Genomic DNA, 16,250 nt, shown 5'->3' with positions numbered 1-16,250 from the left:
AAATATAAAAAACATAAGGTAAAAACAAAATACGATAATATGACTAAACACTACATATGTATCTTTCCATAAAGTATTTTTTCAGATCATGTATTTTTTCAGATCCACGAATGGGTTGTATTTTATATATGTCAGACAGCTGGTTAAATTGGGTATAGGCAATATATTTTAAGGACCTTACTCCAAATTTAGTAGTGTTTATTTACTGAGAATTTTTTAAATTTTGCTTGGTAAATACCACTTTTTCTTAAAATCTGTTGTGAAACGCAGGGGCGTGCCATCCATAAGGCAGAAAAACAGTGCCTATCCATACTTACCCGCGTGACAAATAAAAACGCAACCAGTACCTATTGCACTGAGTCGAATCGACGCAATGTTGTCATTGCGTCAATTTGATTCAGTGCCCTATGCACCACGGAGTGCTGATAAGAGTCTAGAGCAGTGGTTCTTAACCTGGGTTTGATCGAACCCCAGGGGTTCTGTGAGTCAGTCTCCCGGGTTCGGCGGAGGTCAAATATACACCTGACTTATATCACGATATATGAAAAATTATACGTAATACGATATATGAATTTATTCAATAGATCTAGTTTATTATTTGATAGGAATATATCAATCTTGCTATCAAAATAATACAAAAGCACAAACGCTAAAACAATGCACGTACTCCGTATCGCACATTTTTTTCGACCATAGACATCAACCAATAAGGCCGCCAATAATTTAGCAATGACACCAACATTAAAATTACTCCATCGTTTCAGTGACGTCATTCATTGCCAACTTACGAAAATAACGTTTTTTCGAAGGCGAATTTTCCAAAAGAAAATGATTAATGAAAATAATAATTATATCGGCTGTTATAAACACCAAACGGGTCTAAAACAATCCTTTATAGGTTGAGTGTGTTAAATTAGATATTCCTCCCGTCTGATAAAGATCTATTGTAACGGTAGTAAAGTAATGCCTCGCATTTCTGAACTGGTCTCTGAAAGGCAACAGCGGAAGTCACACTGATTTGTAGTAAATATTCATTAGTTTGTTCTTATGTGAAAATCATGTTCAAATGGTTTTGTTATTTATTTTTAATGGTTCTGTTCGTTTTGTGCACCTATGTATGAATATATACCTATTATTATTATTATTTTTTTTTTTTGACTCATCAAAGATGAAGAAGAATATGGAAGTCTGGGCATTTACGGGGCTGACGACCGTCATAGGCTGGTTTAAGTGATCACTTTACACACGTGTAACATTCACCAATTCTACCCATTATTGACAACCACACTACTCAAATTCTTGGAAGTTCTATATATATGAACCAATTTAGAAACCTTGTTCTTGAATCACTAGAACTTCACTAGAGACATCTATTGGCGAGATGTAAAGAAGCTTTTTACTAAGCAGAAACTCTTATATTTGTATGTGAGGTCCGAATCCTGGATTAAAATCACACAAAGTAACTCCTGTAATTGGAGATAATCCAAATTTGGTGAACAAGTATTTGGACACACTCAAAATGTTGTAAATATATACCTACGTTTTGAATTTGAAAAAATCATATTTTATTTTTCAAATTGAGGGTTCGCGGTGAACGCGTCTAAAGTGTCAGCAGATTTGAAGGTATCTCGTCGGGCGGATTCTCGTGTAGGTACCTCTTTCCTCTTCTGTAATCTGGGGAGAAGGATTTCATCTAGATTATGATCCGGGAGCCGGAGGGTTAATGCTCAATTTCAGTCCTCCGAGACGCTTGGCTTTTAACCCTTTATCTACCTACAGCCAAGTGGGCGTCTACCAGTGGCGACCAGCGACTGAAATAGCCTGAAATGTTTTTCACTTAAATTTGAAGGTACTTCAAAAATTAAGTGTATGAAATTGGTTTCCTTTCATTTTTTTCTGTCGAGGCGGGATATTTGATATCCCGTTTAATTTAATTAATTTAATTTTCTTTAAACCGAGCTAACATTTAATGTTATCATATTTTTCTTCATAAAACGTCGTTTGTGTATTGGAAAAAAAATCTTTTAAATAAATAAACACCGTATGATGAGGAAAATGATGCAAAATGCATCGAAACACGTGTCACAGTAGATTTTAAGAAATAGTGGTATTTACTAAGTAAAACATTAATTAAAAATGGATAGATTTTACCACAAAGTGACTGCCGAATCCATTAACGAAACTGAAGTAATAGTTGTAACATGTGCTGCAATAATTGTGGGTTTCTTAACAATAAAATACAACTTAATAGACTAAAAAAAACACATGAAAATCAATATTGTGACAATTGTTCGCCTAGTTATGGCATTTTCAAACGAAACCTACATACCTATCTACTAACCTACCTACCTACCTACCTACCTATCCAGCGCATCCCTAGTTGGCTAGTTGGCTAGATCGTCAAGTTTACGCAGTGGTCGACAGCTATGTATCTCCAAGGGTCTGACTATCGATTTGGGGGGAGGGGGGGGTCTATTTAGACCTTCTTCCCTACTCCACCCGAGAGCGTCGGTGGTGTGGTGGGTGGTGGTGGGTGGTGGGGGATGCGTTGCGGCTTTATCGGGTGGAGTGAAGGGTGGGGTGGGGGGGGGTCAGCCCGGCGCGATCGCTAACACCTGAGGGCGTCGTCGCCATGGTGACAGAGCCTACCACCCGCCCCTCCCACCCCGTGACGTAACATCCTATCTACAGCGGAAGTACCTACCTAAACAGTATACCGATACCCTTGAGTGGGACTTGTACCTACTCTATCCTACGAGATTCGATAGATGCGACCTATATATAACATATTTTTCCTAGCGCTTTGCACAAGCAATTTATCCTCCTCCGTAGTGTTATGGTCAGCGCGCTTGGCTACCGTACTGGAAGTACCAAATTCGATTCCCAGGGGGGAGGGGTGAAATAAATTTAAGTGATGTTTCACCCTAATATTTATTCAATATTACCCTGGAGTGGTGTCTGAAGCGCAGGGCTAATCACCTTTCGTTCATTTGTTAGCTAACGATCGAGATAACACTTCGTTTATATGATGCAGTGCCCTATGCACCATCGGATGCAGATGAGGGTTTGAAAAAGAAGAAGACATCGGTTCTTGAAAGTTATCAGAGATTTATGTATATATTAAATGTTTAAATCAAACACTGATTTTTTTAACCTACTAAGTTGTACTTTATTAACAAAAAACACATAAAAAATTAATATTGCGTCAGTTGTTTCGCCTAGTTATGACATTTTCAAACGAAGACATTCGTTTTTTGTTGATTAAATACAACTTAGTAAACTCAAAAATCTGTGTTTCTTTAAAAATTAATAATAATAATAATAATAATAAAACCCTTATCCGCACCCCAATGGTGCATAGGGCACTGCTTCATATGAACACAGTGTTATCTTGATCGTTTACACACGAAGGAAAGGTGATCAGCCCTCCGCTTCAGGTACCAGTCCAGGCTAATATTGAATAAATATTGCAGTGAAAAAATCACTTATATTTATTTGACCCCCCTGGGAATCGAACCCGGGACCTCCAGAACGGTAGCCGAGCGTGCTGACCATTACACTACAGAGGCGGACAAAAATTTATACATAAATCAAAACGGAGTTCTACAAATTTATTTATTTATTTATTTATTTTCATAATACATAGATACATTCAATATACATATTCATTTCATATACACATTTATTATACGTATTACGGCTCTTTAGGCATGGCCTGTGTTGAGCCGAATACTGACATGGTAATACAAAGTTTATATACTTTTTTTTTAAATTTTTAATATATATATTTTTTTTAATGATAAGATTATAAACATAACATACAGGAGATATAAAAATAATTTATGTTTTAAGGTTTTTCAATGTGATAATTACATTATAATTAATTAAACGCCAAATCAATATATATGTACAGAAAATATTGAAAAAGTATGTTCTTCATGCTTCATGACACTTACTCGTATTACAAATTGGTTTACATGTAATTCTCGTGTATAGCTATTGGAGCGTTGAAAAAGAAGCCATTTTAAAACGGTAATCCCCAATTAAAAAAAAAAACGTAAAAAAATCAATAGTTACAAATTAAATTAATAAACATTTTGACATCTCAACATAGAAGAATATAGAATATTTTGTAAATTAAAAGCATTGTTAACTTTGTGGTATGGTAATATTTATTTATTTATTGAACGACTAATGCCTTTAACATAATACATATATCGCTCACTCCTTTCAAGAACGTCATAAATCATAATACTTGATTTTTCAGGAGAACGTTTTTAAACTCCGTCCCTTGACTAACCCCTTCCCCTTACTTTCCCCTCTCCTTATTTATAGAACAATTTTATATTTTATATTTTAGTTATTATACAGACCTGAATGATGGAAGTTTAACTTCTGAAACATGTAGTCTATTATAAAACTCAAGTGGTAAAAAACAAGTGTTTTCTTTAATCATTGTAACGTTTTTAAAGTTATAAAATATAATACAATGTATTAAAAATAAATATCAAGCCACTTTTTACTGTTCAACAGAACTTTTTAGTTAAAACTGAAGGTTTTTTCTCCATTTGAAAAATATTTAGTATATTAAAAAAAAAAATTATACAATACCTTTTCTTCAAAATGCAAAAACAACACTTTCTGCCCTGTAGCGGGTAAATATTAAGTTAAAAATATGCCGCTTTTGCTGGGATATAGGACATTTTCTGGGCATTCCGAAGACATGCACAACTGAAAATTGACGATTTTTGATTTATGACGTTCTTGAAAGGAGTGAGCGATATATACAGTATCTCATATAAAATTACACTAATGAATACACTAATAGAGAAACAAAAATTCTTAAACATAAAATAACAATAAAATAAAAAAAATAGTAAGCACTAGTAAATACCTAATATGCGTAAATCACAACCAGAACCAAAAACCTTCTGAGAACATCGGCTAAAAAGTTTAATGAAAATCGCAAATGGGGAATGATTTTTGTAATTAAGATCTTCAAACGCGTCACTTCCGTCGGCGGAAATTATCGGTAAACAAGGCTTCCGGAACCCAAAACTCCCGCCAAAAATAGCATGATTAGGTAATACGCCAAATATTAAATACTGCTTATGAATATTTACGGTGAAAAGCGAGAAAACTAACAACGTGACATAATAATCCGATGAAATTAAAGAGTTTCTGCTCAGTAACAAGCTTCTTTCATCTCACCAATAGATGTCTATAGTAAAATTCTAGTGATTCAACAAACACAATGTTTCGAAATTGGATCATATCGCTCACTTCTTTCAAGAACGTCATAAATCAAAATTCGTCAATTTTCAGTTGTGCATGTTTTCGAAATGCCCAGAAAATGTACTATATCCCAGCAAAAGCGGCATATTTTAATCTTAATATTTACCCGCTCTAGGGCAGAAAGTGTTGTTTTTGCATTTTGAAGAAAAGGTATTTTTTAATTTTTTTTAAAAATAAAATAAATATTTTTTAAATGGAGAAAAAACCTTCAGGTTTCATCTCAAAAGATCTGTTGCACAGTAAAAAGTTTAATAAGTGTCTTGATATTTATTTTTAATACATTGCATTATATTTTTAAACTTTAAAATCGTTCTCCTGAAAAATCAAGTTTTTTTATTTATGACGTTCTTGAAAGGAGTGAGCGATATGTATAGAAGTATTTGAGTAGTGTGGTTGTCAATCATGGGTATAATTGGTGAATGTTACACGTGTGTAAAGTGATCACATAAACCAGCCTATGACGGTCGTAGGCCCCTTAAATATTATAATAAGCCCTAGGTGTATCATTTTGGTAAACTATCCAAAATACGTAATGATTAAAAATAATAAAAAGTACTTAATATGCTCATCGAACGACAAAATATAAATAAATATGATTTTTTTATGGTATATTTGTGATTTAATCAGAAAAAACTGATTTCTCTTAATTTGACAAGGGGCTCGCGCGAGCCCCTCCGAGCCCCCTGCAGCCCACCGCTGTGTAAAGTGATAACTTAAAACCAGCCTATAGCCGCTCGTACACTACATTTTACATACACGGAATTTTACCCTTCTTCAGTCCGGTTTTTAAAAAATGAAAGCGACTACGACAGTTTAGCGTGATGGAATTTACGCACAACGTGTTCTCGCACCGATCCGAAGAAAGATGGACAAAAGCACAAGCCAATATAAGCCAATCATCCGTTTTATATGCTAACTGACGTGCCGGACGGTAAAATTCCGCGTAACGCCCTATGGGCGTTTGTGCACTGAATTTTACCATCCGGTTAGCATGATAAAACGGCCTGGATTGGTCTTTCTTCGAGCTTGATTGGCGCGTGATCACGGTGCGCGTAAATTCGATCACGCTAAATTGTCGTTGTCGCTTTTATTAAAAAAAAAACTGGACTGCCGGACGGTAAAATTCCGTGTAGTGACGGTCGTTAGCCCGGTAAATACCCAGACTTTGACATTTTTCTTCATCTAAATTGAGATGTCAAGAAATAATCCTCGATATCTCGTTTTGCGACGCTGTCAGCCATTTCGTCGTGGCGAGGCGTCATTGATTTTGCGGTCGTCTTCCGCGGCACGGGATCTTGCGTAGGTATCGCTCTTTATTTTGGTCCAGGCCCGGGAGGGCGAGGGGTGGGGGCGCAGGGGGTTGCCATGGCGACGCAGCGCCCTAGCTGACGAATATCCATCCCCCCCTCCCGCTAGGCGACCAACCCTGTCACCGTGTACTGCCTACAACCCCTGGTGGTGCCCACCTCTAGGCAAAACCTAAAATCTTACAGAAGAATCAAATAAATAATAGAAAATAAACTCTCTGTGAAAATAGTACAGAAAACAATAATTAAAGTTATTTTGAAATTTAAAAAAAATATATCCAACCAAATTATTATTCACAAAATCAAGTTCCAAACATAGAGAACATTTTTTAAAAAAAACGCAATTTTTCAATTACTAAAGGGTGACAAATATTTGAATTTAAAAAAGTTTTTCTTCTTAAAGAGATTCTTAAATGATTTTTCAACTCCAAAATGTAATACCAAACAATTTGAAAAATACTTCAAATATTTGGGAATTAAATATTTCAATAAACTCCCTAAAGAAATTATAAAAATAGAAAATATAAAAATTCTTAAGAAAAAAAATGAATGCCCATTACATATAAATCTTGAAAAAAAGTATAAAGACTATTATACCATTAATTATATAAAACATTAGACCTTGAGTGTAAGTCCCTCTCCAAGCACAAGAGCTCTGTCTCTTTTTTGGAGAGGCACAGCGAATCTAAAACTATAAGTTTGCCATATGTATAAATGCTTAGAAATTGTATTATGTTGTACTTAAAGATGTTACTATATTAAATAAATTAAAAAATAAAACCTTAAATATGATCTCTTGAATTGATTCGGCAGTCAGTTTGTGGTAATATTTATTTTATAATTAAAATATAACTTTGTTTTAAAATCACTATACAAGTGATTTTAAAACAAAGTTAAAATATATAAGTGATTTTTTTCACTGTAATATTTATTCAATATTACCCTGGACTGGTACCTGAAGCGGAGGGCTGATCACCTTTCCTTTATGTGTTAACGATCAACATAACACTGCGTTTATATGACACAGTGCCCTATGCACCATTGGGTGCGGATAAGGGTTTTATTTTATTTTTTATAAATATTTTATTACAGCAAAATTATAATATCTACCGGTTTCGAAGCTAACCGCTTCTTTATCAAGACTGATTAATACTATTACACTATTTACCTAACAAAATTCAAAATATTTTGGCCACTAGGCAAAAGAGCTTGGGTAGATATCAAATGGCTTTATTTTTTGTGTTGATTAACAGTCACAGTCAAAAGGGATCAGGGATGATGAGTGATTGGAAACATATTTAATAACGGACTTTTAGAAAAATCGTTTACGTATTTAATACTTTTAAGTTATTATTAATTGCTTTTTTAAGTAATCGAATTCTCTATTGCATTCGCTAAGTCCTATGTTGCATGTCGCTCATTCCTTTTAACAACGTCTTATATAAAAAAAACTTGATTTTTCAGGAGATTTTTCGTTTTTAAAGTTTCAGAATATAATTAAACTAACTAACTAACTAACTAACCATCATGCCGCTTCCCCGCAGGGGTAGGCAGAGAGAATAGAGCGCCACACCACTCTGTCCTTGCAAACATTTTTCGCCTCTTCCACGTTCATGCATCTCCTCATACATACCCGCCGATTGTTACGACTCCTAACCTGACCACTTTCAAGTATTTGGCATACCTGATCGTGCCATGTTTTTCTCGGTCTTCCTCTGCTTCTTTTCCCGCTGACATTCGCCTCATAAATTTGTTTTACCGTTCTTTCCTCACTCATTCGTTCTACATGTCCAAACCATCTCAACACACCTTTCTTAATTTTATCAATAATGCTTATCTCAGCTTTGCATTCCTTCCTTATTTCACTATTCGCACATCTATCATACATCGTTTTGTCACACAGTCTTCTGAGAGATCGCATTTCGACTGTATTCAGTCTACTTTCATCCTTCTTTTGCCAACTCCATGTTTCACTTCCATACATAAATTAAATATATTAAAAATAAATATCAAGCCACTTATTGCACTTTGTACTGTGCAACAGATCTTTTAAGGTAAAACCTAATTGTTTTTTCTTCATTTGAAAAATTTTTAGTATATTTAAAAAAATTATTTTACAATACCTTTTCTTCAAAATGCAAAAACAACACTTTCTGCCCTGTAACGGGTAAATATTAAGTTAAAATATACCGCTTTTGCTGGGATATAGTACATTTTCTGGACATTCCGAAAACATGCGCAACTGAAAATTGACGATTATTTTATATATGGCGTTGTTAGGAAGTGAGCGATGTGTGTAATATATTAAGACCTTTATTTTTATCAACTGTGTGAGTTCAGAGTTCTGAATCAGTCTTGATAAAGAAGCGGTTAGCTTCGAAACCGGTAGATATTATAAATAAGTTATAATAAAATGTTTATTGTGATTTTAAAACGAAGTTATATTTTAATTATAAAATGTAAAATCACAAAGTTAGTGCTTGAAATATGAAAAATATAATATTTATTTATTTACTTTCAATTCATGTTCAGAAAAAAATTACATTGACGGGCCCTTTGCTAAGAAGGAATATCTTCCATCCAACTATTTTCTCCGGGCTTCCTCTGCTGCTATTTCCAAACGCATTCGCCTCATTCATTTATTTTACCGTTTTTTCCATACTCATTTGTTCCATGTATCCAAACCATATAAACCATACACCATGCTTAATTTAACGATAATGCTCATCTCACAGCCTTGCATTCTTCCGTTTTCGTTTTGCCGCACATTCGTCTGTGTGATCGCATTTCGATCGTATTCCGTCTATTTTCATCTTCCTTTTGCCAACTCTATGTTTCGCTTCCATAAATTATCACATATTTAAATTTTTGTATTACTTTCAGGTGGTAAAACCAATAAGAAATCTGTCTACTATGATAACTCTGATGAAGAAGCTGAATTATTCCACGAAAAGAGTAAAATAATATCGTCAGGTGAGAATAAAATGAATTTACGAATATGAGCATATACCTTCATGCACACATCTACACATATGTATATCACTCACTCCTATCAACAACGTCATATATCAAAATTCGTCAATTTTCAGTTGTGCATTTTTTCGGGATGCCCTATACTAATGTACTATATCCCAGCAAAAGCGGCATATTTTTAACTTAATATTTACCCGGTACGGGGCAGAAAGCGTTGTTTTTGCATTTTTAAGAAAAGGTATTGTTTGATTATTTTTTTAAAACAAGTATACCAAATATTTTTCAAATGGAGAAAAAACTTTCAGGTTTTACCTAAAAAGATCTGTAGCACAGTAAAAACTTCAATAAGCGGCTTAATGTTTATTTTTAATACATTGTATTGTATTTTTAAACTTTAAAAACGTTATCCTGAAAAATCAAGCTTTTTTATTTATGACGTTCTTGAAAGCAGTGAGCGATATATGTAACCTCGGAAATCTGAACAAGATTTTGAAAAAAAAATGTAGGAAAGCATTGAAAAAACACGCATGTATATATATATATATATATATATATATATATATATATATATATATATATATATATATATATATATATATATATATATATATATATATATATATATATATATATATATATATATATATATATATATATATATATATATATATATATATATATAACCTAATTTTATTTTAAAATTATTGAAAACTTGATAAAGTATACAGTACTGCACCTACCTGCATTGCTACTCAAGTACTGTAATATTAGATTGAAGAAGAAAAAAAGTAAAAATAAGAACTAATTACACAATTTTTACAATGTTTACTCTTGATCATTTGATCCTTTAAAATGATAATTGTTTTTAGCTAAGAAGCACAGTAAAAAGGCTGTATACTATGATTCTGACGACGAAACGAAGTTAAAAGAAAAAGAGGAGAAAATATTATCAGGTAACAATAAAAAACTATGAAATTAACTTAACATGCATGTCGTAGTCATACAAGAGAAAGTGACCAAGTGCATTTTGTACAAAAACGTGATCATTGACTATTTGATATCTTACTAGCTCAATATTGCCCTGAAAAAATCCCAAAGGATTTTAATCTTGGAAGTATAATATATTGACTTGTTAAAAGTGACTAACTGCATTGACGTTATTTTGTTGCCAAGCAAAAGTGACTTAAATGGCGCTCCTGAACATTTTACGTTTTGGTGGTTGGTCACTTTCTCCTGTACCACTACGATATATTAGGTAGACTAGGAATCAAAGCATTATTGTGATTTTTCACCCTAATATTTATTCAATGTCACCCTGGACTGGTACCTGAAGCGCAAGACTGATCAACTTGCCTTCATATAATAAATGATCTAGATAACACTGTGTTGATGAAATGCAGTGCTCTATGCACCATTCGGTGTGGATAAGGGTAAGAATGAAAAATTAATTCATATGTAGGTACATACATATACTTTTTCATTGAATTAATTAATATGAATTTGACACTTTTACTAACTAACTTACTAACTATCACACCGCTCCCCCGCAGAGGTAGGCAGAGAGAATAGAACGCCACACCACTCTGTCTTTGTAAAAATTCCTCGCCTCTTCCACATTCATGCTTTTATGCATACACGCCGATTATTCCGACTCCTGACCTTACCACGCTCAAACATTTTAAATATTTGTTCTTGCCAAAATTTTCTCGGTCTTCTTCTGCTCCTATGTCTGAATTGATGAGAAAACAATTTCAGGTGGTGATTGCAAGGAGGTTCAGAGGTTCGCCGTAAAACGTCAAGAGCTCTCTCCAGGTAATTTTTACTTTTAAAACTTGTTACTAGTTTAAAATCATCTCTTATTTTTTCGTAAATGTTAAATTAAACGCATTAATTTTAAAAATACTTGTGACTTATATTTTCACAGAATCCTAATGTGTTCGGTGATCGAATTTTTAGAAAATTATCAATAGATTTTTGTCACGATGTTGGTTTATTGGCTAATAAATTAACATAAAAAATCACAAGACTATCGATAATATTCTTATTGAAATCTGTAGGGAACTAAGGGAGATATTAAGGTTTAAACTTTAGATATTTGAATAAAACGAAAAACGTGCGTTCGCATACGTCATCAAATTTCCGTCATCGGACGTTTTATGACGTCATATAGTTTATTGTCTATGGTTTATATAGCTGTTATAGTAGTAGTGTGGATTGTTTACCACTACACTACCATTTGTGTTATACAAATATGAGGGGGGGGGGAGGGTGGACCATAGACATCAACTAATAGAGCCGCCAATAATTTTGCAATGTTACTGTGACGTCATTCATTACCAATTTACGAAAACAACGTATTTACGAAGGTAAATTTTCCACAAGAAAATGATGAATGAAATTATTGATTATATCGGCTGTTATAGGCTGTCATAGGCTGGTTTACGTGATCACTTTACACACGTGTAACATTTACCAATTCTACCCATTATTGACAACCATACTACTCAAATTCTTGAAAGTTCTATATATATATATATATATATATATATATATAAACCAATTTTGAAACGTTGTTCTTGAATCACCTTAACTTCACTAGAGACATCTATTGGTGACATGTTAAGAAGCTTTTTACTAAGCAAAAACTATTATATTAGTATGTGAGGTCCGAATCCTGGATTATAATCACATACATGAGAAACGCCAGAAAATATCATCTTCATTTTTATTATTTTAGCTTATAATTTGACCAGTTAATTTATTTACAACATTTTGAGTGTGTCCAAATACTTGTTCACAATATTCTGGATTATCTCCAACTATATAAGTTATATTCATATTATTTTATGACAATGTCATAAAACAATGGGTAGAATTGGTGAACGTTGCACGTGTGTAAAGTGATCACTTAAACCAGCCTATGACGGACGCCAGCCCCGTAAATGCCCAGACTTCCATATTCTTCATCATCTTTGATGAGATGTCAAAAAAATAATACGAAAAATAACTCCTATAATCAAAGATAATCCAGATTTTGTGAACAAGTATTTGGACACACTCAAAATGTTTTTAATAAAATGTTGTTTATACCGAAAAGTAAAGAATATTCATAAGATATATTAGTGAATTGAAAACGAACGATTTTTGCATAGAGTTTAAGTAATTATAGCTAATTTTCTAATTTTTAGCTAGTGCGATGGTTTTTGTGTCTACGGGTGTGTATATAATAATAATAATAAATCCCTTACCGCACCCCAATGGTGCATAAGGCACTGCTTTTTATAAACGCAGTGTTATCTCGATCGATTACACATGAAGGAAAGGTCAGATCAGCCCTCCACTTCAGGTACCAGTCCAGTGTAATATTGAATAAATATTAGAGTGAAAAAATCATTTATATTTATTAAACCCCCCTGGGAATCGAACCCGGGACCTCCAGAACGGTAGCCGAGCATGCTGACTATTACACTACGGAGGCGGGTGTATATATGTAATTTTATTAGCCTTTACGAATATATCCGAGTCTAATCAAGTAATATGTTATATTCACATTTTTCTCTTAATTAATTATCCTTAGCATAATTTTCGACCCTTCTAGTCAACCCTTGAAATTGCTGTTTAAAAAAAATACCTCAATATTTTTCAGTCACTGCTCAACAGCCAGGCACTCGAGTTTTTTTTTCTTTTTCACGTGAAGGGTCCCCCTTAGAGAGACGAATGTCCTTTTCACATACCGGGTTACGTGCAGGAAGTCGTTTGGGTCCTGAAGGAATGTCAGGGAGGGGAGTCCCCATCCAGGAAACTCTGGAAAAATCGCATTCATCCGAAAGGAGCGCAATTAGCGAAATGCACTCGTTTTAGCTAAGTGCGCATTCATTTCCTTGATACGGCAGTTTCTCGACTGCGTCGGGGGTGACGCTAGGTACTGGGTACCTACCCGCTCAATTCTCATCCCTCTCAACCCTTTAAGGCAAGGGTGGCCAACCCGCGGCCCAAAATTCAGGTTTTCAGGTTTCCTTTTCAGTTTTTGGAGAAATGATTGTCGCTTCATGTTTGATACAATTACTTAAAAAATTGGGACTTTTCGATGTGAGAGCAATTTGAATAATGTCTTCGGCGTTTAATTGATTTCTGTCCTTGGTTTTTATGTTCATTAGAGTGGAAAAGCCTTGTTCACAAAGGTAGGTTGCTGCGAATGGCAGTAACATTTTTTACCGCCTTCTCGTGTACAAATTTGAAAGCCTTCGCAGCTTTTGACAACCAAAAAGACGACAGATTTAAAAATAAAAAATAAAATTTCCTTATAACCCCAAAAAAATCATTTTTACCCCATTTGGGGTAATTTACCCTTGGTTCACCGACCGCTGGTTCAGAGAATACGCCTCTTAAAACGCTTAAGAAACCTTAAAAAATAAATTAATTCAATTAGTGTAATAGGTGTTGTTTTACCGATAACATAGCAGGTCATAATTAAAAATATATATATATATATATATATATATATATATATATATATATATATATATATATATATATATATATATATATATATATATATATATATATATATATATATATATATATATATATATATATATATATATATATATATATATATATATATATATATATATATATATATATATATATATATATATATATATATATATATATATATATATATATATATATATATATATATATATATATATATATATATATATATATATATATATATATATATATATATATATATATATATATATATATATATATATATATATATATAAATATATATATTCATAACCAATAATAAACAAGTTTGCCTGCATAGAATTTTCAGGTACAATATCCATAAAGATTTCGAATGTTTTAAAGCAATATGCAATAAAAGTTGCCTTCGGAATAAATAATAACAATGGAAAAATGAAAAATAAACCCAATGGATAAGTTAAGTATTTAAAATAAAAAAGATCTGGGTGCTCTCAAATAATGTGGACATGTTTTTTTCTTTTCAGATTCCGGTGTCCCGAGTTCAATGGAGCATGATGAGAGTGTGACGATTCACAAGAGACACAAGATGTCCACCAGTCCTGATGCGTGTGACTCTTCGAAACCTGGTGCTCCATCATCACCAGCAAAAACCCAACCCAACTGCAAGAGATACCAGTAAGCAAACATCAAAATGTTTTTACCCCAAACTGTCCTTTGTTTGATCATTTGCTCAATTTGCCCGTACCACATACGGGTGAAACAAATGGGCCTTTGCTCATTTACCCGTACTAAGTCTTATTCTCAGTCTTATTCTTCATTACTTAAGGTTCTGACCCTTGCGGAAGCAATGACTCTTCTCCAGTTATCAAGGGATTCGCTGCACGTAGCGCTCCCACCACCGAGGTGCCTGCTGCTGACTTAACTTGATCAGTCCATAGTATAGGGGATCCTCCTCTCCCTCTCTTCTCCTCCAGGCTACTGATCACAATCAGTCGTTTCAGGCTATCCTCATTGCCACGCGCAACATGTCCAAAAAACTGGACAATCCGTCGTGTACAGGTAGTTGCAAAGAATGGGCTTTTGCTGATTTCGAATCATGTTATCTTTCTGCAGCATCCGAGAGTTCTTTGGTCTACCTCTAGACATTATTCGAGGAAGATCCAGCGCGATTGACTGGTTTACAATATTATCAGGTTCTCTGCGTTTCTCCTTACTACTGATGTCTGTCACACCCAGGCTTCCGAGAATGCGTGAATTTATTATTATTATATTTTGTATATTAAAAGCATCCTTATGTTTGTGGTATGGTAATATAACACTCCTTATCATTCATTGTTCACTTTATAAAATACCACTTTAAAAAACACTATGTCGTGACAACAGGTTTTCGGAATAATCATTCCATCATCAGGTCATATGTAGACTAAAGTGAAATTGTTACGGTCTGACAAATATACAAAACTAAAATTTGAAAGATAGAGAAGACAAATGAATTGCAATGGGAATATATTTTAAAGTGGACTTGTAGTTAAATTTAATTGGTTATTTAATATGGGTACGTCTTTATTGATTGCTTTACTTATTTCAAATTTTTCTAGATTATCTAAATGAAGACCAGTTTTAATTGCATGTAAAATTTATATACCTGTTGATTTATGAAAATCATGGTCTTCAGATACAAGGTGATTATTATTACTTTAATGATATGAGATGTTTCAGCATTCCAAAGATATACTTTGGAACCAGGACTCATAAGCAGCTGGCGCAGGTTGTGAGTGAGCTGAAGAGGACTACATACGCCAAGAACCTGAAGATGTCCATACTGTCCAGTCGGGAGCACACGTGCGTCCAGCCGAGGTCACATCAGTACAGGTCTAAGACTGAACTGTGCAAGCACTTAATGGACGAACAAAAGGTGACTTGAAGTGGATCTGTGCTGACTACCATACGCTATAATACATTTTTTAACATTCAACATAAATGAAGAAAAATATAGAAATCTGGGGTTTTACAAGGCTTACGACTGTCATAGGCTTTGTCGGGCGATCATTTGACACACGTGTAACATTCACCAATTCTACCCATGATTGACAACCACACTTCTCAAATTTTTCATTAATCAATTTCGTGACACGGTATATATGAGTTCACAACAGCCATAAATGTTGGATTGAGGAAAGC

General features: G+C 33.7%; 1 protein-coding gene across 1 annotated transcript in view; it reads left to right on the top strand.

Moving 5' to 3' along the window:
- Positions 1-16,250, top strand: part of LOC148311516 (Fanconi anemia group J protein homolog) — a 128,643-nt gene that overhangs the window by 91,154 nt on the left and 21,239 nt on the right. The window contains exons 5-9 of the mRNA XM_088256507.1: positions 9,486-9,575; positions 10,445-10,528; positions 11,331-11,387; positions 14,594-14,744; positions 15,789-15,984. Of these exons, the coding sequence (XP_088112633.1) occupies positions 9,486-9,575; positions 10,445-10,528; positions 11,331-11,387; positions 14,594-14,744; positions 15,789-15,984 (578 nt within the window). The remainder of the gene's footprint in view (positions 1-9,485; positions 9,576-10,444; positions 10,529-11,330; positions 11,388-14,593; positions 14,745-15,788; positions 15,985-16,250) is intronic.

The sequence above is a fragment of the Brachycentrus maculatus genome, unplaced genomic scaffold (genome assembly GCF_059751285.1).
Source record: "Brachycentrus maculatus isolate JH-2025_06_01 unplaced genomic scaffold, ASM5975128v1 h1tg000061l, whole genome shotgun sequence".
In the NCBI taxonomy this organism is placed as follows: Eukaryota; Metazoa; Arthropoda; class Insecta; order Trichoptera; family Brachycentridae; genus Brachycentrus; species Brachycentrus maculatus.
Note: the sequence above shows the minus strand (reverse complement) of the source record. Positions and strands in the feature narration are given on the sequence as shown.